The sequence below is a fragment of the Oryzias melastigma genome, linkage group LG9 (genome assembly GCF_002922805.2).
Source record: "Oryzias melastigma strain HK-1 linkage group LG9, ASM292280v2, whole genome shotgun sequence".
Classification (NCBI taxonomy): domain Eukaryota; kingdom Metazoa; phylum Chordata; class Actinopteri; order Beloniformes; family Adrianichthyidae; genus Oryzias; species Oryzias melastigma.
The window spans coordinates 25,998,308-26,014,367 of NC_050520.1; the positions used below are offsets into that span (position 1 = coordinate 25,998,308).

Consider the following 16,060-nt stretch of genomic DNA (forward strand, 5'->3'; position numbering starts at 1 on the left):
CAAAATCACAGATACTGTTCAGAAATATGACTTACACTCCAAACTTGGCTGTTCTATCACACTTGCTTCCCTTTATAATTTGCCGAGCCAACTCTGAACTAGCCTCTTTGATCCATCCATCAAGGCCCTCTCGGAGCTTCTGCTTGCCCGGCTCGCCTCCACAAACCCCCCTCACTTACAGGGGAGGGAGGCAACTGTCATTTATCTACACTATCTCCTTACACTCTGTATGGAGATAAGCAGCCAGCGCTGCTCTATTAATGCTCTGGCAGCCGTAATTATGTAGCATTTACAAGTCACAGTGGGGAGCTGCTTGTGCCCCTTTGGGGATTTGTCCTTTGGCATCAATAAAGGAGAATAAGGAAACTTTAGTCGAAGACACATTTAGGAGCAGCTGTAAGGGAAAGCTTTTCTGGCGTGAACAATGTTTAATGTTTCCGTTTGATCTTCCTTTAAGCGTCTTTTAATTTTAACTTAATGAAAACTGCTACCAAGTTAACAGAAGCAGGCAATTTAAAGATTCATTATTGCAGAAAAATGCCAACTATCATTATAGCTTATTTCCCAATTTTAAAGCAAAAGTGCAAAGAAGCCAGGATTTGTTCATGACTAACAACTTTTTTAAAAAATTGTCTGCTGCGCTATTTTTTTGTAAGATTACGGTCACATATCCCAGAATGCCACTGCACGTTAACCTAATTGCAAGTTTATATAAATTGGGCAGGTGGCAGCATGTTTTTAATCGCGAGGCAGCAGTTGCATTTTTACACGCCACACGGCGCCCACTGAGGTTTTAGGGTAAAGTAGAAATTTTACAATGACCGGACGATTTTTCTCTAAAAATTGACATCAGTCAGTGACCGCCCAGGCACATTAATAGGTCTCACATTGGCGGTCCAGTGATTGGCGTGTACCATTCCAGCCGGACTTGAATCATTGCATTAAAAATAGCATAAAATTTTGAAGATTCTACCGATGCCTCCCCACCGCGTGGTGGCAGTAATATTTGTGAGTATTTGTGTAGCATAACCACAGCCGATCATTTGTTTTTGGTAATCGTTCTGTCTCCTCTTTCTCCTTGTTTTATTCCATAGGAGGCCTTGATCAGCGGCTGGCTTCAGTTCAGCGACGGTTCTGTGGCTCCTCTAGACCTTTACAGTCCAGACTCCTTCATCCTGACGGCCACCTCCTTAGATGAAGAAGTGGTCACAGTGCAGCAGGACCCCTCGTGGAAATGGCCTGTCATCGTCACAGAAGCAGAAGGTCAAGGCCTCCTTGTTCGAGTAGAAATGACCGTTTGCGAAGTCTGTAAGAAGTTCAAGCGGCGCAGCATACTAGCAGCTGGCAACTGTAACGTCAGGGTGAAGTTCGGGCATAATGACAGCTCAAAGGGAGGTGACTATGGTCTGGATGTAGATGATACCGAGAACAGAGGCAGATTCTCCTCCTCCCAGGACAGGACTGGGCTTGAAAACCCTTACTATGGCAGTTCCATATCTGAGCTAGAGGACGGGGTTCTGCGGAGAGCTACCACAACAAGAAGTGCAATAATACGACGACCGAATGGGGGGAAACTCTCAGATGATAGCAATCAAAAGATACAGACCGACTTCGGGGACTTCCCAGCACAAATAGATCTGCCCCGAGGCCGCAATATGGACGATGAGCTGCTTCAGTCGACTCGTGGACTGACAGACCTGGAGATTGGCATGTACGCCTTGCTTGGCGTCTTCTGCCTCGCCATCCTGGTTTTCCTCATCAACTGCATTTCCTACACCCTCAAATTCCGCCACAAAGAGCTCTCCATTGAGGGCCAGGAGAACATGAACCACGCCCATGACTGGGTGTGGCTGGGGAACGAGTCAGAGCTGCTGGAGAGCCAGATCAGCCTTTCCCCTCAAAGGGAGGAGCAGACCTCCATCATGGACTCGAGCAGCGGCCTTGAGGAGGGTAGCCACCTGCTGAACGGCGGCTCTATCCAGAAAAACGTGCAGAGCCAGGTGCACCGGGCACCGGACGCAGGCTGCATAGCAAAGGACAGCAAAGGAGAATCCCCAACCACCAAGAGGAAGAGAGTCAAGTTCACCACTTTCACCACTATCCCCTCAGACAATAGCTATTCCACTGTTAACACACTGACTGGAAGCCGCAGCCAGGACATTAAGTGGGTGTGCCAGGACGTGCAGCTGGGAGACCCCAGTGAGTTGCGCAATTACATGGAAAGGTTAAACGACAGTGCTTTAAAGGAGGCAGCATAACAGACTGTGCACTCGTTACAAACTCACCCTAATGCCTTCCAAAGGATACCGAGTCTTAACAGACCTATGCGAAGTAGATAAAGAAGGGAATTTACCACAAAATCACCAGAAATTGCCAAAGGGTCATAACATTCAAGACTGTCAAGATTTCACAAAAGACTCATGATATCCCACCATGTATAAGAATTCCAGAAAATTATTTTCCTGTTAGCTTATCAGAGATATTTACCTTTTTTTTCTTTTTTTTTAATCATCCTTTTATCGTTAACTGCGTTCAGAATGAAGTGATGGTCCCTGGATGTGACATAACCTGTGACACGGCCTCAAGTTGTGTGTGTATGTGTACATTGAATGACTTTGGAACTTTTGTACAACTTTGGATATTCATTTCTTATGTGAGATTCGTATTCTGTTGAAGAGCTGTGATTGGCTGAAGCAAGCAAACGAGTCATATCTGCATGTTTAAAGGGAAAAAAAATGAAGGCACAAGTTTCCAGGTCATTCCCATTCCTCTTAGCAAGGCAGAAAATCTGTTATGTATATAATGAGCGGTCTCTAAAGCATCGTATTGTTGATCTGTATATTGTATTTTCATATCATTTATGGAATACACAAGGATGTCAAAAGTTTCTGTCAGCTTTTATTGTCCACTGAAGCAGAGGCCATACATTTACATCCTTAGCTTATATGATAGAACTGTTCTAATGAATTTATATTTTCTAGTAGAATACAGTATGTTGATATGACCAACAGGGTGTAAGAGACCTTTTGAAGTAAAAGTCTAAATCATGTAAAAATGTGATATATTCCCCTAAAATGTTTTCCCATCCTTTATTTTTTTCGTCTTTCTGATCCAGACAAAAGGTGAAACAATGGGCAAACCTCATCAAAGTCATAGATCTCTTGGTCATGTTTTTTTACAGGCATGCTGCTGACAGTAGGTCGTGAACACTGCTTAGGGTCTATTCACACTGGTAAAATCATTTGTTCTGGTTAAAGTTCACTTAATTTGTTTCAGATTAAGTCCAGAAGATTGCATTTGGTCTGTATTCAGACTATATCGGAGATTTTTGTTCTGGACAAAAGCTTGTAAACAAAACCACGTGACTAAAGATCTCTTTACTCATTGGCCAGCAATAACGAGGGCATATCAAAACAAAAAGAGAAAAAAGGATGTGCTGCAATTACATCTCAGTATAATTTACTTATTCAAACTTTTTATTTTGGTGGTCAGTTTTGAGCGTCTGTATGAAGGCCAGGTTCAACAGTTTTTACTGATACTTTGGTACGGCCGAAGTATGCTGCAAGGCGGTTACTGAGGATGCTACGGCTACGGCTACACTATAAGTGCTTGTGACATATAAATTGTCAGTGTGAGAAGCAATGTCCATCATGAAAAAGTTTTTTTTATGAGCCTGCTTTCATATGACCACATATCAATGAGTTGCTCTTGCATCACTTCTCTGTTAGTCTACTAATGACCAGCTACGCTGACTGTTTTAGTTCATTTATTGGAAGGGATCAAACTCAGACTGAGAAATCTCAGAGCAAACTGAAGTTCAGATAAAAGTTCCATTTTAGAAGGATACTGATGTGTTCCCAGGCCACCAAGAAGTTAATATCCTCACTTACCTGAATCTGCCACATCCGTGCTGTAGATGTCCAAACCACCTCAGCTGTGTCTTCTTGATGAAGAAATAATGGCTCCACTTCAAGATTCTCCTGCACGACTCGGCTCTTCATCTTCAAGGGTCACCCAGCCGGCATAAAAAGGAATCTCAAAGCCAAAATGTAAAACTTTTGTTTTATTTAAAACCTTTTAAACTCACCAGTTACAGTAGAAGCCAGTTTCTATCTCTTCCTGTGCATACAACACTAAAGATATCATTTAAATCAGAGTGGGCAATGTTTTCTTTTTGTCAGCAGATAATTCAGGTAGTTGAACAAAAGATTATCATCTCTAAAAACTTTCTAAACAGAAGCACTCGTCTGAGAAATTGCCTTTTGCTCAGTGAACGGTATTACACTCACAGTGGGGTGGGTTGATTGTGCATGAGGTTTTTTTTTGTAAGAAGTGTGTAAGGATGAAAGTGAGTCTGCGCATGTGTTTTTTTTGTCCTCATCAAGCAGGAAAACGATCACAGTAGATGATGCCACACAGTGGTTTGTCAAATCTCAAAACTTGCAATATTACCTGGAAAAATGGAGATGAAATGCAGCAGGAAACTCTGATAACTGCGGCTGTTACTTACAGGCAAAGCAGGGTCACGTTTGGTTTGCTTTGGTTGGCCTTCTAAAATTCTGCTCGTTAACCATTAGATCCGAAAAGATTTACACAAACAAAATAGTGGCCACAGTATAGACTTTATATAATTCTAGCAGGCACACTTTCAAAGACTCCCTCTCCTTTTTCCTGGATTTAATGTTTTCTTCTATAATCTCGTCTTTCATGTGGGGTTTTTTTTTCCTGCTTTTGTTGGTGGTGTAGAATAACAAAGGAAACATCTGGTTTTGATCTGACACCAAGTAAATGCATGGCCAATATCCACAGAAAAATCATTTTCATGAACAAAAGCCTCCATTTGCATAGGTAAAGTGCTATCATTCATTGATTTACAAAGATGTTATTTTCTTTATGAAAATCAGGCTTGCACAGATAGATACTAAAAAGTGCAGTACTAGAAAAAAAGACGCTTGTCTCTTTGTAAGCAAACTATTTACATTAATTGCAATAAGTCAGACAGCTTTTTCAGTGGTTATAACACAGAAATATATTTTTTTGCTTCAAATGAGTATTGCAATTACACATAAGAAGTAATATTACTGGAATAAATGAGTGGGAGAACGTAATTTTTTCTTTCCTCCTCAAAATTCAACTTTTTAACTTTTAACTCTGCTTTTAATTCTATAAAAATATAGTTTTCAGTTCAATTTAAAATGACATGAATCATCTCTGCTGCAGGCTTTAGTGTGCAGCTGTGCTGGGTCATGGAGTGCTGCATCGCCTGCACAGGTAAAGTTTGGGAATTTACAGTAAGAACCACCAATCAGAGGTAAATTGATAGGGGGCCGTGTGCAATTAGAATATTTTTTGCCAAGCTTCCACGACCACTGTTGGAGGTTTCTTCCTCTTCAGGTGGCAACAGATCATTGGAGCTCATTAAAGACCACCATTTTCATCCACTCGGGCTGCAGTTTCAGATGTGCTCCTGCCTGCTGGGAAGTGATCCACGAGGTATAATGACTGTATTTCCCTCCGTTCCGATGACATAGCAACTCAAGACTTAGTTCTGTTGGCTTTAAATCTTGACTTTGCTGAAAAAGTAAAAAAAAAAACCTCTCCCCAGGCCTTCATTTTAAATGGATTTTTAATTAAATTGATGATGTGAGGCCAACACGTTTTTACTAATGGTTGGCTATGCTCCCTGCAGTCTTAATGTGCACGCCCCATGTTTGCAATTTTCAAAATAATTACTCGCTGCGTGATTTAGGTTGCCGCCTTGAATTCATTTTGAAGTCAGTTTGGAGTAGTTTTGAAACTAAAAAGAAACAAATTTGCTGTTGCAGAGAAGCCAAAAAAAGTCACTTGATTTGAACAAAAGTTTATGTATTTCATTTTAGTTTCTTTAACATGCAACCTAAAAAAGAACAGACGAGACCAATATATATCAATGGGGAGCAATGAGCTACAGTTTTAAGGCTAAGAGATAAATGGAAACAGTTGACTGAATATTCATTTACATCATGAATTTTTTATGATTTTTATTTTTATTATGATTTAAAATTCATATAAAAGGCTTAGACTCACCGGTACGTACCACACTGAGTGGTTTTACTCTAAGTCCCACTGGGTTTGTTTCAGCAGTGCAGTGCGTTACAGTTCATTTGGTAGAACTACATGTATATCTCTCTATATTTTGGTCTCATTATGCAAAATTTAAATATTCCTTCATTTTCTCAGCTGCTTGTCCCTTTCGGGGTCACAGGGATGCTGGAGCCTAACCCGGCCACTGATAGGCAAAGGCAGGATACATCCTGGACTGGTCGCCAGTCTGTCACAGACTGATTGATTGATTGATATTGATTATTCAATTTGATGAAAACATTTCTAGTAAAAAAAAAAAAATCTGTCTTAAGACGGTTGTTTAAAAGGATTCTTGAATCTGGAGTGGTTAAAAACAACAAAAATATTTTTTGAAATAGAGAAAGCCAGATGAAATGAAAATTTAATGTCTGATTTGTCTAAAAAAAATAACACTTTTAATTGACAATTACTGTTTATTTATTTATTTTTTTCTGAGATACGTTTAAGGGAAGATCATTTTCTGTTAAGTGTCAGCATCCAATCAAGCTTCACACAGTACTAGCTAAATATCCGCGACACAAGAGGGTTCTGAGATCCTCTTGAACTGAGTGAACCTAAAGTGAGGATATGCAGTAAATATATGGGCCCCAAATGGTTTTACAAGCAGAACAAAACAGGGTCTAAAACAGAACCCTGAGGGACCCCAGTTGACAGCCTATTTGTCTCTGACACAACCTGATTTATAGAAACACTGCCGCTCCTGTCAGAAAGGGAAGATACAGAATGAACTATTGTGTAACAGCTCCAGAAATGTCACCTGAACTATGGATTCTTTTTTTTTATGATGTTCTGATCTTACAGTCAAAAGCTAAAGTGCAACAACCAGTATCCCTGCTTTGATCTTTTTTTTTTCTGCAGTTTGTGGCTCAAAGGATTCCACTTGGACTTTTTAGGCATCACATCAAGTTTAAATGGTTGTGATGGTTGAAGATGTTTTTTTTAAAAAAGTGATGTACACAACAAAAAAGAAAAGTTGACTTGGAACTTTAGGAAAGGGAAGGACTAAAAGAAAAATAAAAAGTGATTGATCACCATGTACACAATCTCAAAGCAGAATATGTTCACACTGCTGTAGATCTATGGATCTATGGAGCTCAATGTACAATTCTTTGTGTGAAGATCTTTATGTAGTGCAAAATGATCAATCTTGTTTCACAAAGTGTCCTGCAGAATGCTCTATACCACAGAGTCATAATTTCAGATGGATGTGTAACAACGGAGCGGTTTTCAATTGCTTACTTACTTTACAGTTATAGTTTTGAACAATTAGGAGGTTAAAATGTATTACTTCCTCTTATTGGCACATTCTGATGATTGTATCTAACTTTGTAATTGCTTAATTTGTAAAAGTCAATCTGAGAGGCTTTGCTTGGTCAATCTTGTTTCTGTTACAAACTTAAGAATGAATGAAATTATTTTTAAATATCAACAACTACTAATATATTTATATTATTTTCCAAAAAACACAAAGACATCAGTTTAACACTTGAGACACAATGTAATTTAAGTAAAAAAAAGGGAAATTTTTCAACTCAGATTTTGTTTTTTATGGGATTTTAGGTCCAGTGAGTTAAAAGATATGGCAAAATGACATCAAACAGTTAAGTTGCATGATGAGGTTATTCTAAAGAAAATTCCACTAGTGAATAGGTATTTTTCAATTTTTCAGGGTAAACTTATGGGAAATAGTTTTAATTAATAATGATAAAAAATAGCCAGTTCAATTCTAGACTTATTAGGGTATAGGTCGTCATAGAAAACTAATTTTATGTTTGTTATTTACAATACTATATTATATACCACTGAATCTATAGCATACTATATACATTTTGTGTTTTCAAAATCATTGCACAACTGTTATTATTTTACACTGATTTTGTTACCACAACTGAAAAAAATCAAAAGGACAACACTCTTAAGTGACAGATAACACATCATTTCATATTTAAATGAGGGGCCATGAGGTTTAGTAATGACTGCTAATGATGTAGTTTACTTTTGAGAGCAGAATTGCAATTGCAAGGAAATAAATGATACAGGCTGGAAGTAGTCAGAGTTGTATGTAAACTCAAAAACGACACGATAAAATGCTTAATTTTCTGTTGTTTCTGATATTGTCCTTTTATATTCTTTGTTTTTAGAGTGACAATACAAAATAGTTTTTAATCGATGCTTAAATCAAAGTAGGCTAAAAAACTGCTTTTATTTTGTATCTTACAAACTTCCTTTCACCCTGTAATGGATTATTCTGCACAAAGGAGCCTATTTTTTAAGAAGATGAGGACAGTTCTTCTTCAGTCAATTTTTTTTTTCATAAAAAAAAAAAATACTTCACCCCTGCACAACAATTAAATGTTAGAAATTTTTTCACTCTATAGATCTTAGAATTTAGAGCAGGGCTGTAGCACAGATTAATTTACGATGTTTAAACCCCTTTTTCTTGTACAACATGCATCTCTAAGAATGACAACTGATAACCTAATGGGCCTCTTTGTAAATGGATGATTACCTCTTAGAGAGCAGCAATTTGTCTTTCGTGGCTGTTTGATTTTGAACATATCTTCATTAGCTTATCTTAATTAACATGCAATGATACATTATCAGCCTCCAATTACTGCAGCAACATCTTCAGAAGCATCTGCCAGCTGCTCTTTGTGCAGGTGAGACTGTAATGCAGTTAGAATCTGTGGAACAAACTCAAAGTACTTTTGGTTAACTTAGTTTTTATAAGTTCCCAGAGGAAAAAGTAAGACAAAGATCATAATTATATTAGGATGTGCAGTGGAATTCCTCAAAATGTTAATTTCTGAAATTATAGTTTGTTTTATTTTCACTACAAAATAAGATTTTCTTTTTTTTATGTTTTAATGATTTATATTAATCACTTCACATGAGTAAAACTTCTGATAAAATTTCAAATTCACTGTTATTTTCATGCAGCAGATGGCAGTCTAGAAGAATGCAGTGTTTAGTCCAACTCAACTTCTTTTTTTTTTTTTTTTTTTGCCAAAAACTGTTGTAACACTTGAGAGAGACAGCAGGGCTCGTAATCGCTGATGATACAGTTGTAGCAGAGGAGGCATGCGCCAGTTTAAGGATCTGCGCCAAAGTCCTGCGCCAAAGTTTCCTCGAAAATACAGAGTAGCTGAGGGAAATGTGGAGGCAGCAGGGGGTAGAAAACAGATTTTAAAGATTAAGAAAACAGATTGTATTAATACATGCAGTATTTTTCTGAGAACGAGTTACATTTTTGGCATAGTTTGGCCTGAAGTGTGACTTACATGTGTTTTTTTTTGTGTGTGTGTATTTTTTTTGGCTCCAATGAGTTATTAAATTATTTTTGATTTTAAGAAAGAAAAAAAATATTATTTGATAAAAAGTCTTCATATGATCAGGTTTTAAATATTTTCATGTAACCTTTAAGTTAAGATAACTACTCTATTTTCTTTATTAACAAAAATTGAAAAAAAATTTAATAGTTTGATCAATTTCTTCTTGTACAAAGTTTGAATTAAAAAAAAAAAATAATCAAAAAAGTGAGGCAGTTCTTGCTGAAAATGTCTGAGAACACAGAGCAATGGAAACATAATAACGTGTACAGAAGGTGTTTTTCAAAAATACATTTTTTCTTAAGTTCTGGTCCATAAATCACTCTGAAACACGGCGAGGCCGGTGCCAGCTGTATATCTTGTTATTACTGCCTTACAATTCTGCCTCTGCAACTGCTTCAATGTGTGAAGTGAAAAAAAAACAGCATTCCCTTCCAATGAGAAACAAGTCGCCACACAGGAATTATGACCTGGAGGTGTTGTGTTGGTTTCAAACATCAAGCTGTCTCCTTCAACCACAGCTGCACAGCTCTGACCAAATTAAACAGGAAATGCCGACGTGTGAGGTAACCTGCTGGTCGGCAATGTGTGGAAATAAAATAAAAGAAATACTGTATATTTAAAAAATTATCTTAAACAAATATTTTAAATTATTCATATAAAAATATTGTTCATCCAGGGGTTGTTGCATAGGCAAATTTGATTCAATACACGTTTAGCTGGACACAAACAGCTGACTTCAGTAACATTTATGCAGCCATAAGCTCCAAAAAATGTGAAGTGTAAAAATGCAACTAATGGGTCTCGACTGGATTTTAGGTCATTTCCTTCATTAAGTGTAACATTTTCAGAAAATAAAAATCTTACGTCACCTTTCAGAAAAATAAAACACTGACAATTTACTGTCACTATCAGGATACATTTGAATTAGGTTATGTTTTTCTTTGCACAAAACCAAAACATTTCAAATATAGAGAAAATACCCCTTTTTAAAAATTTGAAATAGCTTTAAACAGAGGTTCCCATGACTGTCTTCCAAAATAAAAGATACCCTGATTCACATTGGGCCATCTTACAGCAGATGTTGTAGTATAGTGTAATTTCTGAAATCTGAAAAAAAAAAAAAAAATTGACTATTTTTGGCGCACCTCAGCCAGAAATTTGTAAATCTAACGTACTAAAATTAAAACGGAGACAACTAAGAACTATATTTCCACTTAAAAATCTTGAATTTGTTCAAAAGTAGAAAATCTAAATTGTAATCTGGTGTGCTGTAAGCATGAATTCTGGCTTTGCTCGCTCAAGTTCAATTGATATTTTTGCGCAAATTTATACACAAAATATGTCAAAACAGTTTATTACTACTTTGTTAACCCTTTAACACCAAAGCTCCAGTGTTTATGTTCTTTGATTTACTGTAATTTTTAAAGTATTACCATGATCAACGTAATTCCAGCAGATTCTCCTTCAGAATCTGCTGGAATTAAGTTGATCATGTTAATGAATGAAAAGTCACAGTATGTTAAAGAATTTGAGTTTAAGTGTCGCTGGTGACGCCTCAGGTGTTAAAGGGTTAAACTACAAAGTAGCTGCTCAATGGTTTGTTGGAGCATTGTGGGTACTGTAGTCAGATGCCTCTCAGAGTGACATTATAATTTTCTTCTTTTGAGCCATTACTAACTGACTTACTTTTTGCTTAAAAAATACTTTTTCAAATGAAAATCTTTTTGTTTTCTTTACCCAGAGAGCCAAAAGGAAGAGGTAAAAGAGCCGCATGTGGCTCAGAAGGTTACACACACCTGATTTCAGCCACCAGGGGTCTCACTGGATTCTACAAGGCCACAATACCATGTAAAAGTGCACATAAGGAAATGAATGAGTTACTTGTATAAGTGAAGTGAGTTGGAATTAGGATGGAGAGGTGGAATAAAGGTACAGCTTACTTATGCTAATTGCAAGTGCATTTTTTTGTGATTTTTTTTTTCCAGTGCATCAACATATAAAATTAAAATAAACTGCAAATAAAAATAGTTTTAATTACATCTCAAAGGAAAAAAAAATCAGAGAACAAAACAAATAGAAACATGGATGAGAAAAAAAGAAATATTGACGGTAATTTTGTTGCAGCTAGAGACACAGAATTAAGAATTAATAGAGCAATGATTTTTTTTTACATTTTTATTTTTTTAAGCAGTCAGATAATAACAAATCCTACACAGTATTCTGAGTGCAAACAAACACAAACCAGTGCTCAAGTTCTAAATAATCAGTGAGCATATCTCAAATAAAAGTCACAAATATTTTGAAAAAAGAAACATAAAAAAAGCAGTTTATTGTCTTTTGAAAAAATTCAGATCACTTCACAAACGCCATATTTTGAACTCTAAGTCCTGAAGGCAGCTTTAGTTTTCCCAGAGTTACCATTTATCAGCAAATATTAGTACTTAAATACCAATATTTAATAAAAAAGCATGTACCATGTGCTCATGAATCTGAGGTTTCAACAATTTTTCTTCTAAATCATGTGCACACAAAAAATCAGACACTTTAGACTTTTATAGAATAAAAGGCACAAAGAAGTTCTTACAAATATAAACAAACCCACATTTGTTAGAAAAAATGTTAATGCTAAAACATTGCTCTAACATTTTGATGAAAGACTCATGTTTTGTCATACTTTTTTCTTGCAGTTTCCTATGATCGAAACATTAACGCCTCGTTCTTTTTAAGGTTCCAGGTCAGGTTATGCGAGAAGTAATTTCGACATGTGTTTCATCAAGGAAAATTATTTTGAGGCTTGACCTGCAATGTAAAATTCTACAAAGTAGCCATGTTATTATAATAAAAAATATAAATATTTCACATTTTATGTATAGTGCTGTCTGTGGATTCAAGGTGTGGTTATGAGAAGGCTTTATGAGGCTTTGCAGTGTGGACTGTTATCACAGACAGAGGAAAACAAAAAGGACAGATTATTCTTTCAATATTAGATGTGACTAGAGGATGGATTCAGAAGGAATGTACGGGGCAGAACACACCATAACCGGAGTTGTATGAGCTTCTATGTATGAGAGAGAGGGAATCATCAGCTGATTAACATCATCGACCTTTATAATCTCAACTTGCTTTTCAGTAAACATTTCTCATTTTAAATATTTCATAAAAATATAGGGTTTGGGTGGCTAAAAATCCCTATTTTAAAAAGGCACCATTAGTTAAGTGTGTCAAAGAGAAATACTGTAAAATTGAAGATTAACACATCAAATCTCAGTAGATGTGGGAGGTAAAATGTCTGTTAATGAATGCTAAATATTAATAAGTCATGTTAGAAACACAAAAATCATTATAGAACGGCTAAAAATACGATTTTAAATACGTCTGTCAGAACTTCAAAGTAAAAAGGAAGCTTTTGTCATCATTAGAACATTGACATCTGTCAAATTCGTATGGCAGCACTCCTAGAGTTACGTGCAAATGATCCAAAAAAAAAAAAAGGCAACCAGATCAAACACACAGCAGGAGGGAAGCACAGCAGACATGATTTAAACACTGCTCCTGCGTGGGTCTCGATACCGTCAGGCGTGCCTTTCTAGACACTCAAAAAAAGAATAAATCACAAAAATAAATAACACTGGACTACATGAACTGTAGATACCACTAAAACGCATCTGTGGGCACTGAGGTGGAGTGAGAGAAAAGGAAGGCAGCCATGACTGGGGTCACTGGGATGTCGGACGCGGTGGGTGGGAGGGAGGTCAAGAGGAGGTGCGTCTCTGGAGCTGGCCTGCTGCTTTGCCCCTCTGCTTGTCATACTTGACAGAGATGATAAGGAAGACCAGCAAGGTGACACCCTGGATCCCCGCCAGAAGGAAGAAGTAATAGTGCAGAGAGCAGTCGTTTATATTGCCTACAAAAGGAGCAAAATAAAATAAAAAAAAACATATTTGTTTGGAAAAACACTATTGCATTCAGTTCCCAGCACAGAGCAAAAGTGTCACAGCATTCAAATGGAGGCCAAAGATGTGTTATAAAGAAGCCCTCTATATTAAAGATCACAAAAGACAATAAAGGATTGGGAGTTTTTCTGTGTAAGTCATAAAAAGACAAGGAAACACAATTCTGTCAGGAATCAGCATTCAGCAGGGGATGAAGGGGGGGTTGTTACCTTTCATTTCACCAGAGTGAAACCTTTTGAAAGTGAAGACAAATGACCCTACACTTCAGCGTTGATAAAAGAAGGCGGTATTGATGATTTGGGACTGAAGTATCAAAAACAACAAGAACAGAGTCGACCCTCGGCTGTGATTCGAGTCACGGAGTCTTTCATCAGCATTAAAGCGCGATTTGTTTCCTTGTGGGACTGCGACTTGATAAAAAGAAAGGATAAAATAAAACCGATGCTTCCGCTGTGATTTGCTGTACTGAAATATGACTTGTTTACAGGGATGGAGGCTAAGAAAAACTTAAGAAGGCTGACAGGAATGTGAATACATGAGTTAAAAAATATATTCACAAATGCTGACAATCAACGTCGAACTTTTTTCGACGGCAGGATTTAGAGATTTTAGCCTCAGCTGCTAAGTGTCTTTGCATTTTCTGACGGTTGTCATCATTTAGCCACAAAGCTCAAGAGAAAAGCTCAGAATAAATCCTGTTTTTATCTCTCTGGGCGGTTTACATGAAGGGCAAAGCTGACAACAATACGATTGTCCTCACTGGAGACAATTGGATTGGCATTAGAGCAGCTTTTGTCCTCTTGACCATGCAAGGCAGACCAATTGACTTTGTGGCCAACAGAATGGGATGACACTCTATACTACTGTGCTGGGCATGAAAAGCATTTCTTGTTGGGGTGATAGATGAATGGAGATTAAACTTTCTAACCATGGTGGGGAACATCTAAGTCCATGCTTTTGCAAGTAAGCCACAGCTTGAAACCAGACTGACATAAAGATGGTTTATATTTTACATTATGAATGAATGGATTCATGAGACGTTTGAGTGAATTCCTCTTAAAAAAAAAGCTTCCAGCTTCTTCTTAAGTGGCTTTCAAATTGAATACAATCAAGAAAAGAACATGGAATTACATTTTCTAAAAGTAAAATTAGAATTTCCATTTTATTGTATTTAGGTGCAGAACAGCAGCACTTGTGATCTAAAGGATGGCAGTTGTTGTTGCCTGTAAATTTAATACACTTTTGACTGATAAATGGAAAATGTTGGCATTTTGTGTTTTCTTTAACAAAGAAAATCAATGGTTCAAGCATTGTTGCATGTGTATTTTACACATCAACTGTAAGGAGAGTGAATATTAGATACGATGTGACATTGTAGTGGTAAAACTACTTTTCCCCCATGAACTGCCACCTTTCTATCTTGAGGGATTTGAGAGTTGAATGGTCAATTACGGTAAGCTGGAATGTCACCTTACAGAGTAGGAAGGAGTCTTAGCTTGTGTGGGAGGCTGAGCAGTAACAACCAGTGGTCAGGCTCACCTCAACGCTCTGTTTGAGCTCTGAAACTCAACTCCTCAAGAGGGATTGGACTCTGTTCTACTCGGGTGAGACGTGGCAGGCTGATGTGTTCATGGCCACGCTCTGGGTCTGTTATTTAACTTACCTTTTAATGTTATTTATGCTGAAGAACCAGGGACATTCAAAATTACAAGAAGGAGAAATCCCTTCTTTTCTAACAAAGGAACACAGTCTGGAGGTTTAATGTCTGACTTGATGCTTGTAATTTATTACAAACTATTCTAAACTCAAGCAGAAAACAGCTAAATACAATCAATCAAAGAGTAAATAGTGTCTGACCTTGACACACTACAAGCTGTCCCAATGGGATATGAAAAGTGTTAAATCAAGCATTTGCCAGAAAAAAACACAACTTTGTTTCAATAGAAATCTAACTCTAATTTAAAGGTTACGAGAAAAAGAAAAATATCTTCTACTTTCAAAAAAACGATTGCATATTTAAAGACCCACTACAATATTCTCCTGATCTATTTTAACCCTTCCAGACTCTTGGGGGACCAGATGACTCAAAACGCATACAGATGTGGCAAATGTGGACAGGATTTTATGTCTGCCATGGACAATAATGAAACTCAAAAATCAATGATAAAAAAAACTTCAGCGCACTGTCTTGTGGGGTCCAGATGACCCCACGTAAACAAGCCATGGAGAGCAGAAGGGTTACGAGCATTTCTAGTAGTCTTTTAATTAGGATTATGCCGTTCTTGGCCAGAATGAAAAAAAATCTGTGTTTAAGCTTCTACAGAACAGCAGGAGTTCATTAGAAATTCACCATTAAGTTAAGTTATTGAGGCCCACCAATTCAGCCTAAAGGTAAACCATATGGGGCCCACATTGAAATGTTCACTGGGTCACTCTCGCAACCTAACGTTATCGATGCAACAAAAATGGGAGCAATATTGGAGCCATCCAAGTTTACAGATTGACCCAGATGCCAGCTTAGATGAGTAAAACGAAGACATACATGAATCTAACTGTATCGAATGTGGTCTACACATTGTATTTTCTACATAACTAAATACAAGCTTTTCAAAGTGCCTTTTTGTCAATGAAATGAATAAAGAACTACTCATA

General features: G+C 37.2%; 2 protein-coding genes across 2 annotated transcripts in view; one reads left to right on the forward strand and one right to left on the reverse strand.

The window, feature by feature from the left end:
* Positions 1–4,947, forward strand: part of si:dkeyp-14d3.1 (transmembrane protein 132C) — a 154,227-nt gene extending 149,280 nt beyond the window's left edge. The window contains exon 9 of the mRNA XM_024276326.2: positions 1,095–4,947. Within this exon, the coding sequence (XP_024132094.1) occupies positions 1,095–2,258 (1,164 nt within the window). The 3' untranslated portion in view covers positions 2,259–4,947. The remainder of the gene's footprint in view (positions 1–1,094) is intronic.
* Positions 4,948–11,615: 6,668 nt separating this feature from the next.
* Positions 11,616–16,060, reverse strand: part of slc15a4 (solute carrier family 15 member 4) — a 31,190-nt gene continuing 26,745 nt past the window's right edge. Inside the window, exon 9 of the mRNA XM_024276116.2 lies at positions 11,616–13,359. Coding sequence (XP_024131884.1) covers positions 13,208–13,359 — 152 coding nt within the window. The 3' untranslated portion in view covers positions 11,616–13,207. The remainder of the gene's footprint in view (positions 13,360–16,060) is intronic.